This window comes from Pelophylax lessonae, assembly GCF_965119305.1.
Source record: "Pelophylax lessonae genome assembly, chromosome: 5".
Lineage (NCBI taxonomy): Eukaryota > Metazoa > Chordata > Amphibia > Anura > Ranidae > Pelophylax > Pelophylax lessonae.
In genome coordinates, this window is record NC_138772.1 from 237,087,625 (window position 1) to 237,107,062 (window position 19,438).

Here is a 19,438-nt window from a genome sequence, read left to right on the forward strand (position 1 = left end):
ATCAAGTGACCACGGGAGGAGGTGTAGATAGAGAAGAGAATGGGTCCAATAACAGAGCCTTTGGTGGACCCCCACAGAAAGGGGCAATGGAGAGGAGGAAAGAAATACAAAAGTGCAGCGCTAAAAATAACAATGTGCATTAAGGTGTGATATGATATGAGAGTCCATAAAGTCCATAGCAATTTAGGAAGTCTCCAGTGCAGGAAAGGTAAGTGATAAACACCACTAAAGCTGTGACTCCTTCACCATAGGGTATTAAAGCCTCTCACCTCCAGCATTCGACCACTAGGGGTAATAAAGAAGATCTAATGCTCTCTGACATTTTAATGATAAAAGGCATAAAATCACACTTACAAACTTACAAGTCACATTACCCGTGGCAGCCCGATGTTCTGATCATTGTTTTACATGCCTGCAATGAGCACTGTGACAGTGCCATGTTTGTAAGTGTTATTTTATGCCTTTTATCATTAAAATGTCAGAGAGCATTAGATCTTCTTTATTATCTTTTTGGTTGATATGTCTGCAATGAGTCTGCTTGGGTCTGAGATCCCTTAAGAAGATTGCTGTCCACAGTGATTGTACAAAGAGTAGTGACCCCTTGTGGTTGAATGCTGGAGGTGAGAGGCTTTAATACCCTATGATGAAGGAGTCACGGCTTTAGTGGTGTTTATCACTTACCTTTCCTCCTCTGGAGACTTCCTAAATTGCTGTGGACTTTATGGACTCTCATATCATATCACACCTTAATGCACATTGTTATTTTTTGCGCTGCACTTTTGTATTTCTTTGCTTCTGTTATAGGTGTTGTTAGGTTTGACCTATCCCCGTGTCCAGCTGCTTTTTACTCCATGTGATTGTAGCACTGAATAATTTTTCTGTTATAAATGGAGAGGAGGAGACAGAGTTGTAGGTAACACTAAAGAAGGGCTGTGATAGGTAGGAGGAGAACTAGGATAGAGCAAAGTCTTGGGGGCCAAGGGAACGGAGTTTACTGAGATGGAGCGGGTGGTCAGCAGCATCACAGGCTGCAGAGAGGTCAAGTAATAGGAGTATGGAGTAGTGGCCATTGGTTTTAGCAGTTAGTAAATTGTTAGTGAGGTTTAAGTAAGGCAGTTTCTGGGAGTGCTCCAAGTGAAAGCCAGACTGTAAGGGATCAAGAAGGTTATTTGTGCTGAAGTAGGAGCTAGTTGTAGACTAGGTGTTCTAGAAGTATAGAGGTGAATGGGAGCATTGAGATGGGTCTTAAGTTGTTCAAGTTGGTGGGGTCCAGTGAGGGCTTTTTAAGTATGTGAGTGATCTGCGCATGTTTTAAAGGGGAGGGGAAGGTGCCACTAGAGAGGGAGAGATTAAAGATGCGAGTGAGGGAGAATAGGATAGAATAGGAGGGTGATTGTAGTAGTTGTGAGGGAACAGGATCCAGGGGACAATTGGTTAGGTGGGCATCTGAGGAATTTTGTAACCTCTTCAGTAGTAACCAGTTCAAAAGAGGAGAGTGTTGACTGTGCTGTTAGGCAAGGTATGTTAAGTGGGGAAGATGTACGCACAGTGGAGGTGTCCTCACATATTGCATACATCTTGTCTTTCAAGTGATTGGTAATCTGCATATGTTACAGTGAGATACACCCACTGCATACTGTTGTATTGCGCCTTGCAATAAAAAAAAACATTTAGGGGCAAAAAAAGTTGATTGCGGCCCTGTCCGCGTATGTTACAGTGAGATACACCCATTGCATACTGTTGTATTGTGCATTGCAATAAAAAAAAACATTTTAGGGGCAAAAAAAGTTGATTGCAGCCCTGTCTGCATATGTTACAGTGAGATACACCGATTGCATACTGTTGTATTGCACCTTGCAATAAAAAAAAACATTTAGGGGCAAAAACAGTTGATTGCGGCCCTGTCTGCATATGTTACAGTGAGATACACCCATTGCATACTGTTGTATTGCGCCTTGCAATAAAAAACACTATTTAGGGGACAAAAGAGTTTATTGCGGCCCTGTCCGCATATGTTACAGTGAGATACACCGATTGCATACTGTTGTATTGCGCCTTGCAATAAAAAAAACATTTAGGGGACAAAAAAAGTTGATTGCGGCCCTGTCTGCATATGTTACAGTGAGATACACCCATTGCATACTGTTGTATTGCACCTTGCAATAAAAAAAAACATTTAGAGGCAAAAAAAGTTGATTGCGGCCCTGTCTGCATATGTTACAGTGAGATCCACCCATTGCATACTGTTGTATTGCGCCTTGCAATAAAAAAAACATTTAGGGGACAAGAAAAAGTTGATTGCGGCCCTGTCTGCATATGTTACAGTGAGATACACCCATTGCATACTTTTGTATTGCGCATTGCAATAAAAAAACATTTAGGGGACAGAAAGTTATTAAATAACGGCTTAGTCTGTATCTGTACGTGTGAGATACACTCGTTGGATACTGTTATAAATGGAGAGGAGGAGACAGAGTTGTAGGTAACACTAAAGAAGGGCTGTGATAGGTAGGAGGAGAACTAGGATAGAGCAAAGTCTTGGGGGCCAAGGGAACAGAGTTTACTGAGATGGAGCGGGTGGTCAGCAGCATCACAGGCTGCAGAGAGGTCAAGTAATAGGAGTATGGAGTAGTGGCCATTGGTTTTAGCAGTTAGTAAATTGTTAGTGAGTTTTAGTAAGGCAGTTTCTGGGAGTGCTGCAAGCGAAAGCCAGACTGTAAGGGATCAAGAAGGTTATTTGCACTGAAGTAGGAGCTAATTGTAGACTAGGTGTTCTAGAAGTATAGAGGTGAATGGGAGCATTGAGATGGGTCTTAAGTTGTTCAAGTTGGTGGGGTCCAGTGAGGGCTTTTTAAGTATGGGAGTGATCTGCGCATGTTTTAAAGGGGAGGGGAAGGGGCCACTAGAGAGGGAGAGATTGAAGATGCGAGTGAGGGAGAATAGGATAGAATAGGAGGGTGATTGTAGTAGTTGTGAGGGAACAGGATCCAGGGGACAATTGGTTAGGTGGGCATCTGAGGAATTTTGTAACCTCTTCAGTAGTAACCAGTTCAAAAGAGGAGAGTGTTGACTGTGCTGTTAGGCAAGGTATGTTAAGTGGGGAAGATGTACGCACAGTGGAGGTGTCCTCACATATTGCATACATCTTGTCTTTGAAGTGATTGGTAATATGCATATGTTACAGTGAGATACACCCATTGCATACTGTCGTATTGCACCTTGCAATAAAAAAAAAAAACATTTAGGGGCAAAAAAAGTTGATTGCGGCCCTGTCTGCATATGTTACAGTGAGATACACCCATTGCATACTGTTGTATTGCGCATTGCAATAAAAAAAAAACATTTAGGGGACAGAAAGATATTAAATTGCGGCTTAGTCTGTATCTGTACGTGTGAGATACACTCGTTGGATACTGTTGTTCTAGTCCGCTATTCAATAAACACCCATTTAGGGAAAAAATATTAAATTGCGGCCTAGTCTGTATCTGTACGTGTGAGATACACTCGTTGGATACTGTTGTTCTATTCCGGTATTCAATAAACACCCATTTAGGGAAAAAATATTACATTGCGGCCTAGTCTGCATATGTTACAGCGCAACAAGGCACACAAGTCTTGCATGGAGGCCCAGTTACTGGTGGTAAAGTGGTGCTGTTCCGCAGAGCGACTCATGCGTGCGTGCTGCAGCTGAAACTCCACTATGGCCTGCTGCTACTCGCACAGTCTGGCCAGCATGTGCAAGGTGGAGTTCCACCTTGTGGGCACGTCACATATGAGGCGGTGAGCGGGAAGGCCAAAGTTACGGTGCAGCGCTGACAGGCGAGCAGCAGCAGGGTGAGAACGCCGAAAGTGCACACAGATGGCCCACACTTTCTGACATATCAGGGTAATTTCTAAGGAACCTCTGCACCACCAAATTCAGCACATGCCCCAGGCAAGGGATGTGTGTCAAACCGGCTAGGTCCAGAGCTGCTATGAGATTTCGCCCATTATTGCATACCACCAGGCCGGGCTTGAGGCTCACTGGCACCAACCACTCATCGGCCTGCTGTTCAATGCCCCTCCACAACTCCTGCGCGGTGTGTGTTTTTTTTCCCCAAACAGGCAAGTTTTAAAACTGCCTGCTGTCGTTTACCCCTGGCTGTGCTGAAGTTGGTGGTGAAGGTGTTACGCTGACCGGATGAGGAGGCGGTAGAGGATGAGGAAGCGGAGTAGGAGGAGTTAGGAACAGGAGGCAAACTGAAGCTCACTGCAATCCTCGTTGGTGGAAGGACATGCGCCAAACTGCTATCCGCCTCAGGCCCAGCCGCCACTGCATTTACCCAGGGTGCTGTTAGGGAGGTAGAACGTCCCTGACCGTGCTTACTGGTCCACGTATCCGTAGTTAGGTGGACCTTGCCAAATATGGCGTTGCGCAGTGCATACCTGATTTTGTCACCCACTTAGTTGTGCAGGGAAGGGCTGGCTTGCCTGGAAAAGTAGTGGCGGCTGGGCACGACGTACTGTGGGACAGCCACCGCCACAAGGCTTTTAAAATTCTGCATCTCCACAATTCGGAATTCCGCAGCAGTTGACACCTGTGTTTCATCATTATCTGAAACGTGCTGCGATGGTCCTCCCATGTACTCATCTTGAGACATAAGTGGTTGGGCATCGGTACACTCAATCTCTTCACTTCTGGGGCAGGGCTAGGTGGATGGCCCTGGGAAACCATGCTAACAGAGTCATCAAAAAGAAGAAGAGTTGCAAGGGGGTGAGGTGAAAGATTGATGGACAACGGCTGGAGGTGGCAACTCTGACCTTTCAGCAGAAGACTGGGTGGGAGACAATGTGAAGGAACTGGAGGCACTGTCAGTAACCCAATCTACTATCACCTGTACTTGTTCTGGCCTCAACATTTGTAGAGGGGCATTAGGCCCTGCCAAATACTGCTGTAAGGTTCTGTCGCCTACTTGCAGCTGAGAAAGGTGTTTCACTTGTGCGTGTAGCTGCCACAGATCGACCACCTCCTCTCCTTGCAACAGGAGCTCCACCAGCAGCACCACGACCCAGCACTAACATGGTGGAGCAGTATGTGTGCACATGCCTAGACATACTGAATGACGGGTCTGCCCCCTTCAACTTCTGGCTCTCCAGATTGGGCACATGGCCTGAGCTTGCCCTTTACGCCTTGGAGGTGCTGACCTGCCCTGCAGCCAGTGTATTATCTAAACGTGTATTTAGCACGGCTGGGGGCGTTATCACAGACAAGCGCAGCCGCCTGTCCATAGCCAATGTGGACAAGCTCACGTTCATTAAGATGAACCAGGCAAGGATCCCACAGGACTTGTCCGTACCTTGTGCAGAATAGACATGTGTACCGGCCTTACCCAGCCATTGTTGTATTTTTGATCTTTCTCACTCTTTTTGGGGTGTACCCTCATTTAAAAAGAAATAACATTAAAAACCAAAACCAGTGTTGGCTACCTCGTCCTCCTCCACCGCCACTTCCACCTACACCGCCACATCCACCGCCACCTCAACCTCCTACTCTATATGGGCCTCGTCCTCCTTGGTCAGTTTACAGAGGGGAAGACAGGATCGAGCAGGATCAACCAGGTATTTCAAAACATAGAAAGGGACAATTGGCATGGTAAAACACTGTGCTAAATCTTGTGCCTTAAATGGAAGGGAGCATGTTTTTTTTTTTTCAGGGTTACATCCACTTTAAGGTTAGGTGATTTCCATGACCTCGCAATAGTTTGCATCTTCGCCATAAAAGTATGGGTAATAAGGGTACATTCCCAATGAGTAGCATTTTCAATTGTTTTATGATAAAGTGCTTCCCAAGGATCCTTACACAGGTTAACATGTAGGACAGTGTATATACCCTTATCCAAAGTTCCTTACCTTTGGACATGTCTATCAAATATGTTTCATATCACTCAGATCCTGGCAGCCTCGGAAACACTTAAACAGGTATGTGGGCAGACATTTTGCTATCCTAGCCGGCATGAAGTACCAACAAGACATAACTTGAAGGAGATTTCATGTGCAGGCACATTAGGGGATGATTAACATATACCCCCCCCCCCCACATCTTACACCAGTCCTCAGGAGACAATACTGTGCCAAAGTCGTGCTTCCATCTGGAGCAGCACGACGGGTTTTGAATTCCTGTGTTACTTAAAATAGATGTGTACAGCAGTAAAATGAAATCCCGGGTCATAGGGCAAGATCGGCATCTAGCCCTAAAGACCGTCCAAAGCTGAGGGTGAACATGGTTTTTAGTCAGAGAGTCTCAAAAATGGTGGAGTTGGCGGTAAGAGAAGTGCACAGATTTAGAGATATCATCTCATACAAGTCAAGAGGATATTGGTATGAGCAAATCCCCAGTGCAGTCAAAAAAGAATGGACTGTAGTAAGGCTCTTCGAACGCCACCGATAAAAGCCCAGGGGGTTCTCCATCCCAGGGGGAAATAGAGGTCAATTAAGGAGAGACAAAAGCAGGAGGTGTGGGGATATTAGGCGAGCAGAATATTTAATCGAGTCCCACACTGTGAGGATATGCGTCAGAATAGGGTTTAAGGCCTTAGATGATGCACAGCGGGGATCCAGGATAGAGAAGAAAGAGAAATCAGGTCAGTATCTAAAACATTGATGAATGTCAATAAAGGTGCTGGTTTGCCTGCGTAGAGGTGGGCTATGGGGGCTTCTTTACTTCACTGAGAATTCTACATTGTGCCTTGAATTGGGCATCTTGGTTGGGCATCCACTTCTGAAAAACAGTAGCTATAGTACTAAACTGTCTCCATTTATAGACAGTTTAACTGTCAACTGACGGATGCCTAAACACTTTAAGATTGCTTTGTGCCCCTTTCCAGCCTAATGCATCTCCACTATCGTTGATCGTATGTCTTTAGAAAGCTCCTTTTTGCAATACATGGCATCAGCTGATACTTCTTATGAACAGCAGTCTTAAAATGTTTCAGTTTATTTTATCAGTCAAAGTAGCTCTAAACCACAGCTCCAAACAAATTTTAATAATTGGACTCCAGGTATACAACCTAATGACTCCACTTAGCTTTCACTAAAGTAATTAGTCTATGGGTTCACTTTCTTTTTCATTCAACGCTGTGAATGTTTATTGGGTGTTTTCAATAAAGAAACAAGAAATTAGAATTGTTTGTGTTTCTTTACATAGAGTTTGTGGACTTTACTTTCTTTTCATTTAACATTCTATAAACCTGTTTCTTCTTGTAGGAAACCTCACGTCTTGTGCCAGTACTAAGCTCTTCAGACTATGGGAGACACCTTCATCTTAATGTAGACAAAGTAAACAGAGAACATGTTAGAGTTGGTGTGGTACGTCTGGATTTTTACCGCAAGAGTGGAATTAGTAAATCACTGGAAGAAGGTTATGGTTGTGTAACTCCATCATAACACAGTTTAAAATAAACTGTCCGATGCTGAAAAAATCTATTCATTAAATTTTAATAATAAAATGATTGAGGACATTCATTCTTTGCAAAATGATTAACATATCTTCATAAAAGGTCACTATACCCAAATGAATCAGTGTAAAAGCAGAACAATTCTAATTCTTTGTTACATTACACTGTTTAGGTGACAATACTTTGTTTTCATTTTATTACAAAAAAGTTGTGCTGCTTTCAGGTAGGCAACACAAATCTATATATTTACACAAGATTTCACTGTGTTGAATGAAAAATGTGCTTTGTGTGACAATTTCCCGGGAAACAGCATTTACCCATTAGTAATATGTGCTTTTAGAGATGTCTCTTTCCATCCATATTCTCAACATCATTGCCTGAAGTCTACTGGAAGTCCAACATTGGAGCATAACATACTAAACAAAACCCAACATGTGTTATTTAGCAAAGGTTATATGATGTTTTTTTTTTTTAATTTAGTGGACTTTGTCTAGCCTTGCAGATTTGATATAAGGAAGTCAAAATCACCAAGAGTCATTTTTTAAATTAATTTTTATGTTTATTTGCTTTTTTTTTTTTAGCTCAAACCATTGTCTGAAGTTTCCCTCCTTATACTTAGGAATCCTGTGATCACCTGATAATAAATATCTGTTGTATTATATTAAGCTGCAGGGATCAGTAGGGGTTGCCTATTTAAAGTTATAATTTTGTGGGCATTTCAAGTTATAATTTTGTGGGAAGTGACGATAGCACTCAAGCTGTTCTGGTATCAGAAAAAGTAAAAGACATTGTGAGATCTGGAGTTTATGGGATTTGTCAGAAATCAAGTGCTGCTGTATGGCAAACTTTCCTAGGGTCCAGCACTTCTGGGCAGCCAAAAAACAGATATAATACTTTTTTTTTCAATAACAGAAAAGACAGGCATGGGGTATGTTGTACTTTTTTCCCAGTTCTTTAAATGGTGGAACAAAGGTGCAACCCAATTGGTAGCATGTTGCAAAGGCCAGAATAGACTTGTAACACTTTATTTTTTAGGTACTTGAAAGGGCTCTATTCACAGTAGCTGCATGAGTATATTACCTTAAACCTTTTAGTGACTTCCTCTAGGTGGCAGAGCAAATTAAACACATGTTGCATAGTTGAGTGCTGTTATTCCTGAAAAAGACCAGCAATGTGATACCAATAAAAGGCTGAGAGTAGTTAGCCACATTCAAATATAATCCAAGTGGAGCATATACCCAAAGGCCCCAGTGAACGGGAGCACCAAAAAATTGGTGAAATCCAGATTCACAACAGGTGGGCGTTGACAGAGCAGTACTGTAAAAAACAAGGTATGGAGAGAAAAAGAATCCCCCCAGAGAAGGAGTCAACTAAGGACACCGTTATGCAAATTAAACAAAAATAAACTTTATTAGGCACATGTGCCAGTAATTTAATTTAACTTGCATAACGGTGTCCTTAGTTGACTCCTTCTCTGGGGGGATTCTTGTTCTCTCCATACCTTGTTTTTTACACATTCAAATATAATGTTGAATTGAATGTATTGCTGCTCATCCAGTTCTAAGGTAACTCTATCATCTTGGATAATCAATATCTGCTTTGAATTAGGAATAATGTGGGGGTTTTGAAATTTTGTAAGAATGGTAGGGAATGTTACATTAGCCCTGCAAAAGACAAAACATAGTGAATGACCTTTCACATGTTACAAACATTACAAAGATCATTGGTGAGTGTCACATAATGCTAAAACATTCACACAGCAAAGGTTTTATAAATGTACCCGATATGTAAAAAAGAGATGGGCGTAAGAGATGCTAATATACAGTAGACCTTTCCCCCACATAATCACTCACATATATTGTTTTTTTGGGAAGGACTCAGACATCAAACATAGTTCATTTCCTCAGCTTCACCACTCCAAACCTTGAGAAAGTTATATAGAAGGAAATTATTTCTACAGATGTGAAAATGTGCATATTATGTGTTTACAGGTAATCCCACTGAAGTCTGTGCGGTCAAAAATGCCTAAATATGCTGAAAAAAAATAAAATAAATAAAAATAAAAAAAACCTCTTGCACGCTCAGTCACCATACAACCACAAAAGTGTGAACAGGCACGATTGGAAAGAATGGGATTCTGCATAGTAAGGTGTAGGCAGAAGGAAAACCAACAGATAAATGCTCCAGTATGAATGAGAGCTAAAGCAACCATTGCCTAACTAAAGTACAAAGACATTACTTCTAGTCATTGTATGCTCAGCACTGCTATCCCTCAGCTTTTAAGTACTTCCATGCAGGGCCGCTGATAGGGGGGGACCACCAGCCCTCTTGTAGGGGGCCCGAGCACACAGGGGGGCCCACACAGAGAGGGGGATAAGTGATGGACAACAAATACAGAAATCTTCCTCCAGCACCTGAATCTGATCTGTACCTCTCCCTGCTATCAGCTGTTGAGAAAGAGACAGTCGTCCCTCACTAATCCCCCTCCCAGCACTTATCTCTGCTCGGGAGTTTATTTGTAAATTGTAACTTTGTTTCTCTCTCTCTGTCTCTCTGATCACTGAGCTCCAACTGCCCAGCCTGTATATTTTTCTCATCTCATCTTTTTTATTTAACATAGTTTTTTTTTTTTTAGATTTAGCAGGAATAATGCGAGTTATGTTATATTTGTGTCTGCTAATAGTGATTTTGTTGTAATTTTAGCTAAATATATCTCTTTAATATTTTCTTGGGGGGGGGGGGGGCTGCCAGGTAGTCTGTATGGGGCCCCCAGCTTCCCTGCTTCCGTGCACTATTATTTACAGTGTATCAATTGGCAGCTTGTCACCTGGAAATCATCGCCATTATCAAGCGGAAGATCATAATGGCAGTGCGGAGCAGATTGATGACTTTACAGGTAAATTTCATCAATACACCATTAATACACAATATGGTGATGCTCCCCTTAAGGAGTGGGCCCATGGTATTTACAGTAATATCTTAAGTCTTCTGGGTTAGACAAAACTGAGCATCATTCAACTAGACTGAGGACATCTTGTGTTGGCAAAGATGTACTGTGTGGGGACAGCTCCAAATTGAAGGTGAGTATTATAGCTTGCGCTGTTTTTTTTTTTCTATTTCTGTTTTTTTAATTTTGTTGGTGGTCAAACTTCTTTAAAAAAGCCGGCGTTTAAGTACTTGACTTTTGACTGCAGTATATTTTTAACAAAGTAATTGTAACAAAAAAGGACCTTTCAATCAATGCTAATGTATTTGCAAGGCATCTATTTCTTGCAGAGAGGTTTGCCTGTGTGTGTGTGTGTGGGGTGGGGGTTATGAGAAATGTCCTTCCCCAAACACTATATTGTGCTAAACGTGCACATAGTGTAAGGGGTTAGCTTGGTAGCGGGTGTGGGTGACCCCTCGGGTGGGTTCGTTACACAGAGAGACAGCCGAGGAGTGGTTGAAAACAATATAAAAATCTAATATTAGAACAAATAAACCAGTGCTAGTACAAATGCAGTCTATTATTTAAAATCTCCTCAATAAAAATGTTAATGCCTGTATGGGTACAATAGGATGATTTACCACTGTCCCTCCTAATTAATGGTGTAGTGTATAAATAATAATCAATGTAAACTGTACACAATAATTGGTGAATAAATGAAGTGTTATAAATGATATAAATGAATAAAATATGATCTCAGCCAATCCAATAAAAAGTTTTTTGAGATATGAAGTGCAAAGTGCAAGCCCTGTGCAAAATGCCTTAATATGAAATCCACCGTGATCAAAAAACTTAAAAAAAAAAGCCTCAAAAATAGATCCTATAAAATCGTGCAAAATTCATAGATAAAACATGTGTTAATATGGTGTCCCAAAAATTGGAATGAAAAAAAAAAAATTTTTTTTCATAAAGTGTCCTTTAAATAGGAATAAATAATCAAGTCCATATGTGACTCAGTGCAAATAATAAATTCTTGCTGTGCTCATAACTACCAACGGGTGGCAGGTGCTCCCCAAATTAGTGAGTGACCTGAGTGTCACAGATCCTGCTATCGCTGTGCACCCCCTTGTGAGTGGGCGCTCACCTTAGAAAGGATTCATTTAGACTCATCAATCGGGGGTCCTTGACAGGGATAACCCTTTATGGTCCCAGTAATTCAATGGTCCGTAGCTCAGAAAGTATGCCCTTATACCGGAAATCAGGTGAAATCACTCCATCCACACTCCAGCAATCAGTGTCACCATATAGTATGTAAAAGAAAAATCTCCAGTAGTGCTTATACCTTCAAAGCATTTATTTCAATAAAAGAACAAAAGGTTTAAACTCACAATTTTCGGTGCAACCATGCACCTTTGACAGGCTGTATACAATCAGACATCCAAGCCGCGATGGGAAAGCAGGAGACTTTGTGGCTGTATAATCTCTCCTCTGCCGATGCAGCCAGGCAGTCTCACAATCACAAACAGTGAAGCACTCCGTCCGTCCTAGGGGCTAGGAGGCATCACTCACAACATGAAAGGAGATTTTTCAAGTAATCTTACTGTATATTTGGATTGTCAAAATGACTTCTGTTCGTATTGTTATTACAATCCTGATGTTTTAATAAGGAAAGTGTATGTTACGACCATTGAACTCTAACAAAGATAATTAATGTTAGGTATATTTAACACAAACTGTATACTCCATATATAGTAAGGATTTTAGCAACCTTTATTTCAGATTTCTCATTTCCTCTTTGAAAATCAGCAACATTTTTTTTTGGCTGTTACAATGTTCAAAGTGAGAGCAAAACCACTATGCTCTCCTATGCCCTTGCAGGTGTGCTACAAGCCTTAGGTGCCTTTAAATGTCTACCATGGATGCATGTATGTTGTTATGTTTGTTATCTCATTTCACATGGTTCAGCTCCGGTGTCATCCGCAGATAACTCATTACGTGGTGCTTGACCTCTCCACTTCATTCCCCTCTCCCCCCACAGCCCCTACTACGAGTTCTGTATTTGACGAGACTATGCTGCCTTTAACCCCTGGGGGCTGTAGTGTCCTTTCATTCCCCCTACTCCTCTGCCCTTCCTCTCCCCTATGCCTCTCCTCTCCTTCCCCTTATCTGAAATGGAAATCTTGGTAATGACCCGGTTTGATTACACCAGCCGTACTAGCCTCCGAAATTCCTCAACATTATGTTTTTATGATGTCAGAGCACTCTGTACATGCAGAGTACGTTTTAGCGTATGTTGCTCGAAGATATGTATCTTGTTCATGTTGCTCTATACTTATTTCTCTGTACTGAGTTGAATTTCAATAAAATGTTGTTAAAAAAAAAAAAAAAGTGAGAGCAAAACAATAGTTCTGTATTTAAAAGGACTTGTTTCATCATGCTTCATGGCTTTCAAACCCTCAAATGTGTGCATGTTGCAGGAGTAAGGATGAGTTCACACTTGCAAAAACTAATGAAAACCAACGTGCTTATAGCTTTAACAGGCTATAAAAAAAACGCACCCCAGACCAAGTGATTTTTTTTTTTTTTTAAGGTGCATTAACCATAGACTTAAATAGAAGGCGCTGCCAAACATCAACTCCTCCCACACGCAACTTGTAGCTTCATTTTTGCCACTGCTATGTGATACAATGCAAATGCTACATGTTTTTCTAATGTAAACAGCTCTGTCCACTGTCCATATTATTGTAGGCAGCTTGGCAAGGTGCTCAGGGAGTGGCAAAAATGCTCCCCAAACTTCTGTCTCTAATGCCGCTGTGAACAGGATCTTATACAGTAAGTACAGAAAACAACCCACTTTAGATAACTCTTTTGTGTAGCAGGGGATGAGGAAATCCCCTGACCTCTCTATGAGTTCTGCCTGTACATAACTTCTGATGAAGGCACTAAGTATCATTGTAAAATTTAACTTAGAGGGCTTCACAACCCCTCAGAAAATGTAAATACTTTATATTTAATGATTTATTTATACCTCAGTATATTTTGTACAAAAAGTGAAGTCACACTTCTTAAATTCTGCATTCAATGGACCCAAGGCCAAATTATAAATATTTTTACTTCCCTGCTTGCTGGGTTTGCTGGACAAAATGTAGATTTACTTTCGAAGATTCATTTTATATGAAGTTGCGATTGCTCTGCATTTAATCAAGGTAAAAAAAAACATGCTCTGTTTCCTGTACAAAAATGTTTATCAAACGTGTTATAAACTGTAACATGCATAGGGATTTCCATATATTTTAAACTGTAACATGCATAGGGATTTCCATATATTTTAAACAAAGAACATTTAAACTTTGTTATTTTTTATTACTGTGCAAAAAGACAATAGTACAGAACAATTGGGTACAGAACATGGCAAAAACTTTTGACACCTTAGTATAAAACAGGTCTAAAAACTGGTAATGTAGAGGAACAGCCGAATACATGCTCTTAATGTGTATTGGCTTTCAGGTGCAAAAACTGAAGTACATCCACGTGAAGCACAAGGTCTGGATAAGTTGAACTAATACTATATTTTGAGTGTGTAGTTTTGAGGACACTCACAATGTCACATTACCCTGTGACAGGGACTTTGCCATTTCAGTATGTACAAAATAAGTCTTCAGTTCACCTTTGCCTTTAACATTAATTATTCCACGACAAGTACAAATGTATCCTAGGGATATCAAGACATTGTTTGTTTCTTCTGTAACCTAAAAGCAGAAGAGCAATTTATATTAGTAACTGGTGTGGTGCAAAAAAGGAAGCACTGGCCGATCAAATACAGAAACTGCTGCACCTGAAACTCCCTGAACACTAGGAGAGAAAATGAAGGGAGTATAAGTAAAGTGCACTGCCTCGGTATTAACCACTACTATACTAACCTAAACTAATAGTAACGAAAAAGTATATACATAAGTGTAAATTATAAATACACATGACAACATTCAATAGTGTATATCAAGAAGTGCTGCAAAAAAAAAATGACTCCATCCGACGCGTTTCCCCTCAGAAGGCATCAACTGGGATTGGATTGACCTCCAATCCCAGTTGACCCCTTATGAGGGGAAACGCATCGGGCAGAGTCATCCGTGACGTCAGCATGCACGGACCGTACTGCAGACGGCCGTGCCATCATGATACTCTGTGCCCTTATCTAGCTAATTGTCTGTAAGTGCAATCTTTTTAACCAGTTGCCGACTGCACACAGTATATTTACTGCGGCAGTCAGCCCCGGCCAGGCAGAGTGGCGTAGGTCTACGTCGCTTGCCTGTCACCGGGTTTTGAGGCAATAGCGGGCGAGCGCGCGCCCGCCTCGTTCACGGAGGAGTGCGGGCGTGTGACCGGCGGACCCGATGTCCGCCGGTCACACTACGATCGTCGGTAGAGCGGGAGAAAGGCGGAGCGGCTTATGTAAACAAGCCGCCTGTCATTCTCCCCTGTGTAAAAATGGAGATCAGACGGTTCTACTATGTAGAACCGTTGATCTCTGTTTTTACACTAGTAGCCATGTCCCACTACAGTTAGAAACACGCCCCTAGGACACACTTAACCCCTCCCTGTCCAATACAGTTAACCCCCTTCCCTGCCAGTGTCATTTTTACAGTAACAGTGCATATGTATAGCACTGATTACTGCAGTAATGTCACTGTTACCCCCAAAAATGTCAGTCAAGGGTCCGATCTGTCCGCCGCAATGTCGCAGTACCGCAAAAAAAATCGCAGATCGCCGCCATTACTCGTTAAAAAAAAAAAAAACACCAAAAATGACAAAAATCTTTCCCTTTGTTAGTAAACGCGATAACTTTTGCGCAAACCAATCAAAATACGCTTTTTGCGATTTTTTTTACCAAACATATGTAGCATAAAACAAATTGGCCAAAAATGTTAAAAAATTTTGATTTTTACATTTTTTTGGGGGGAATTTCATATAAAAAAAAGTGAAAAATATTGTTATTTTTGCAAAATTTACGCTATTTTTTGTTTATAGCGCATGATCAAAAAATTGCACAGGTGATCAAATACCCCCAAAAGAAAGCTCTGTTTGTGGGAAAAAAAGGACGTGAAATTCGTTTAGGTACAGCGTCGCACGACCGCGCAATTGTCCGTTAAAGTCACGCAGTAAAAAAATCGCAAAAAAAACCCTGGTCAGGAAGGGGTTAAAATCTTCCGGGGCTTAAGTGGTTAAAATAAACTGTGTTTTTTAATTGGTAATGCACTATGAGGACAATCAGTCCTCCTTTTATTGTTGTAACGCCATGTGACCCGAGAGCCTGTGATTATCCAGAGTCCCTCTTAGGTCTTAACACAGATGTATGTCGTTTAAGCTTTGAACAGCGTATATGCCTATTGACCCTTCGGGTCTGGTAAGCGGCCATTTCCTTTCTTGTGCACGGTGGGGATGCATGCAGCACTCTGAAGGCTACTAAATTTCTCATCACCAGCACCAATTTGAGACTTTTTTTTTTGACTGGTCTTGTGTCTTGTTTACTAATGTTTAGCACTTTGGGACTTTGTGCTCAAGCTTTTCATCTCTCACCAACTGTTGTTGCTTTTTTGTTTCTGATGTTTCCAGGTAGTAATCATTTGCCGTTCAATATACAGTGGGTATGGAAAATATTCAGACCCCCTTAAATTTTTCACTCTTTGTTATATTGCAGCCATTTGCTAAAATCATTTAAGTTCATTCTTCTTCCTCATGAATGTACACATAGCACCCCATACTGACAGAAAAACACAGAATTGTTGACATTGTTGCAGATTTATTAAAAAAGAAAAACTGAAATATCACATGGTCCTAAGTATTCAGACCCTTTGCTGTGACACTCATATATTTAACTCAGGTGCTTTCCATTTCTTCTGATCATCCTTGAGATGGTTCTACACCTTCATTTGAGTCCAGCTGTGTTTGATTATACTGATTGGACTTGATTAGGAAAGTCACACACCTGTCTATATAAGACCTTCCAGATCACAATGCATGTCAGAGCAAATGAGAATCATGAGGTCAAAGGAACTGCCTGAAGAGCTCAGAGACAGAATTGTGGCAATGCACAGATCTGGCCAAGGTTACAAAAAGATTTCTGCTGCACTTAAGGTTCCTAAGAGCACAGTGGCCTCCATAATCCTCAAATGGAAGACGTTTGAGACGACCAGAACCCTTCCTAGAGCTGGCCTTTCGGCCAAACTGAGCTATCGGGGGAGAAGAGCCTTGGTGAGAGAGGTAAAGAAGAACCCAAAGATCACTGTGGCTGAGCTCCAGAGATGCAGTCAGGAGATGGGAGAAAGTTGTAGAAAGTCAACCATCACTGCAGCCCTCCACCAGTCGGGGCTTTATGGCAGAGTGGCCCGACGGAAGCCTCTCCTCAGTGTAAGACACCTGAAAGCCCGCATGGAGTTTGCTAAAAAAAACACCTGAAGGACTCCAAGATGGTGAGAAATAAGATTCTCTGGTCTGATGAGACCAAAATAGAACTTTTTGGCCTTAATTCTAAGCGGTATGTGTGGAGAAAACCAGGCACTGCTCATCACCTGTCCAATACAGTCCCAACAGTGAAGCATGGTGGTGGCAGCATCATGCTGTGGGGGTGTTTTTCAGCTGCAGGGACAGGACGACTGGTTGCAATCGAGGGAAAGATGAATGCGGCCAAGTACAGGGATATCCTGGACAAAAACCTTCTCCAGAGTGCTCTGGACCTCAGACTGGGCCGAAGGTTTACCTTCCAACAAGACAATGACCCTAAGCACACAGCTAAAATAACGAAGGAGTGGCTTCACAACAACTCCGTGACTGTTCTTGAATGGCCCAGCCAGAGCCCTGACTTAAACCCAATTGAGCATCTCTGGAGAGACCTAAAAATGGCTGTCCACCAACGTTTACCATCCAACCTGACAGAACTGGAGAGGATCTGCAAGGAGGAATGGCAGAGGATCCCCAAATCCAGGTGTGAAAGACTTGTTGCATCTTTCCCAAAAAGACTCCTGGCTGTATTAGATCAAAAGGGGGCTTCTACTAAATACTGAGCAAAGGGTCTGAATACTTAGGACCATGTGATATTTCAGTTTTTCTTTTTTAATAAATCTGCAACAATGTCAACAATTCTGTGTTTTTCTGTCAGTATGGGGTGCTATGTGTACATTCATGAGGAAGAAGAATGAACTTAAATGATTTTAGCAAATGGCTGCAATATAACAAAGAGTGAAAAATTTAAGGGGGTCTGAATACTTTCCGTACCCACTGTATATGTTGCTGCAAGGTGGTGTTGCTCACAATTGATATAATTTATGTTTTTATTTGCAGCACTTCTTTATATACACTATTGAATGTTTGTATGTCCCTCTTATAGGTGCATACTTTGTCACATGTATTTATAATTTACACTTTTATGTATATACTTTTTTGTTACTAATAGTTTTGGTTAGTATAGTAGTGGTTAATACCAAGACCGCACACTGTACTTATACTCAATTTATATTAGTATCCTTTTTCTGTTTACACAAACAGCCATCCACAATGTATAAAACTATTACCAGATGATATACACCACAAATGACAAGGGTCAAGAGTTGTACAATCCATTGCAACTTTCAGCCTGAGTAGTGGCTAGTTCATAGGGGCTGGCATTTCCATCGCAAGAGAGATGCGAACATTACAGACACTATTTTATGTTGATATAAACCTGTATACCCTTCAGATGGGTAACTCAAACCAAGGAGTCCCTCTCTTCAAATACCAGCTTTGTGATAGTGGAATTGTGCTTTTCCACATCATCAGTTCCTGAAAAACATGGTTTTGGAAACAAAAGGGTTTAAGGGCCTATCATACTGACCTAACATTAAAAAGAGACACCTGTGAGAATGATTAAAGTAACCTAAGTTTAGGATGCTGGAACATTTCAGTGCTTTAAGCTGGATACACACTATCCAACTTTTGTGGTTAGATTTCCTTCAGATTTACCTTTTCTATGTAGTGCAAGGGCCTGCCAGATTGCATACAAATTGAAAGTGTTTAAGTTTGACCTCATATTATATGGTTTTGGTAAGTCTAATGCCCCGTACACACGTACCGATCGTCGGCCGACCGATCGGCCGTCTTTTGTCCAGGGCTGTCCTGTCCGCTGAAAAGTGCAAAAGACTGCACACGAATTTTATCTGCCAACAACAGCCGACTGCAGAAGTGATGTCATGTGATGGCTAACTTTCCCTGTGTTTTTTCTTTTCTGAGCATGCCCAGTCTTGCAAATCTGCTGTCTGTTGGCCGAATTCTGTACTGACTGGCGAACAATCGGCCGTTCTGGTGTCGGCCTACAAAAATTTTAATGCTTGCACGACAGATTCTGTTCGACCGAAAGTTCGCTGTCGGCTGTCGGAAGCAACATACTAACAAGCCTACAATCGGCCGATCGGTCGTCGGCAGAATCTTTTCGGCCGACAATCTGCACGTGTGTACGGGGCATAAAGGAAAAAGTCTTCAGAAAATCTTATAGTGTGTATGGCCCATTAGTTTCTAGAACTTAGAGACAACTTTTGTGTAGTTACATAGTTTGTAAGGTTGCAAAAAGACACCGGTTCATCTAGTTTAACCTTTGTGTGCAATTTTTATTCTCTAACAATTCCCATAGTCCTGTATGTTCTGAGTCCTAGAGATAACATCTAAAAGTTTTCTGTTAGCACCCGATTTGCCTGCCTCCCTATCACAGCCCTACGATATGTTTCTGATCACAGCCATTACAGTATAGCGTCTATAGCTGTGTAACTTCTAGTATATATACCATAGATTTTAGACGCTATAACTTTCGCACAAACCAATTAATACATGTTGGCCTAAATTTTTAAAAAGCATTTGATTTTTTGATTGGATATGTTTATAAAAGACAGAAAGTAGAAAATATTTCTCTTTCTTTCCACGATGAACACAGCGCTCCATAAATCATAACTACTGGGTTATATTGCCTCCTCTAGGAGTAGGACTAGGCAGAACAAAAAACACCTGGCTACTCCCATGGGCCATCCTCAGCTGGTATATAACCCCCCTCTCTGCTCTA

The 19,438-nt window shown here is 41.5% G+C and overlaps 2 protein-coding genes across 2 annotated transcripts in view; one reads left to right on the top strand and one right to left on the bottom strand.

Annotated features, from left to right (window-relative positions):
- CFAP90 (cilia and flagella associated protein 90) overlaps positions 1 to 7,422 on the top strand; it is a gene marked incomplete at both ends in the record, with an annotated part of 47,306 nt that extends 39,884 nt beyond the window's left edge. Inside the window, one exon of the mRNA XM_082258934.1 lies at positions 7,243 to 7,422. Within this exon, the coding sequence (XP_082115060.1) occupies positions 7,243 to 7,422 (180 nt within the window). The remainder of the gene's footprint in view (positions 1 to 7,242) is intronic.
- Positions 7,423 to 8,582: 1,160 nt separating this feature from the next.
- Positions 8,583 to 19,438, bottom strand: part of ADCY2 (adenylate cyclase 2) — a gene marked incomplete at both ends in the record, with an annotated part of 1,451,075 nt that continues 1,440,219 nt past the window's right edge. Inside the window, 3 exons of the mRNA XM_082258935.1 lie at positions 8,583 to 8,588; positions 8,935 to 9,097; positions 13,960 to 14,108. Coding sequence (XP_082115061.1) covers positions 8,583 to 8,588; positions 8,935 to 9,097; positions 13,960 to 14,108 — 318 coding nt within the window. The remainder of the gene's footprint in view (positions 8,589 to 8,934; positions 9,098 to 13,959; positions 14,109 to 19,438) is intronic.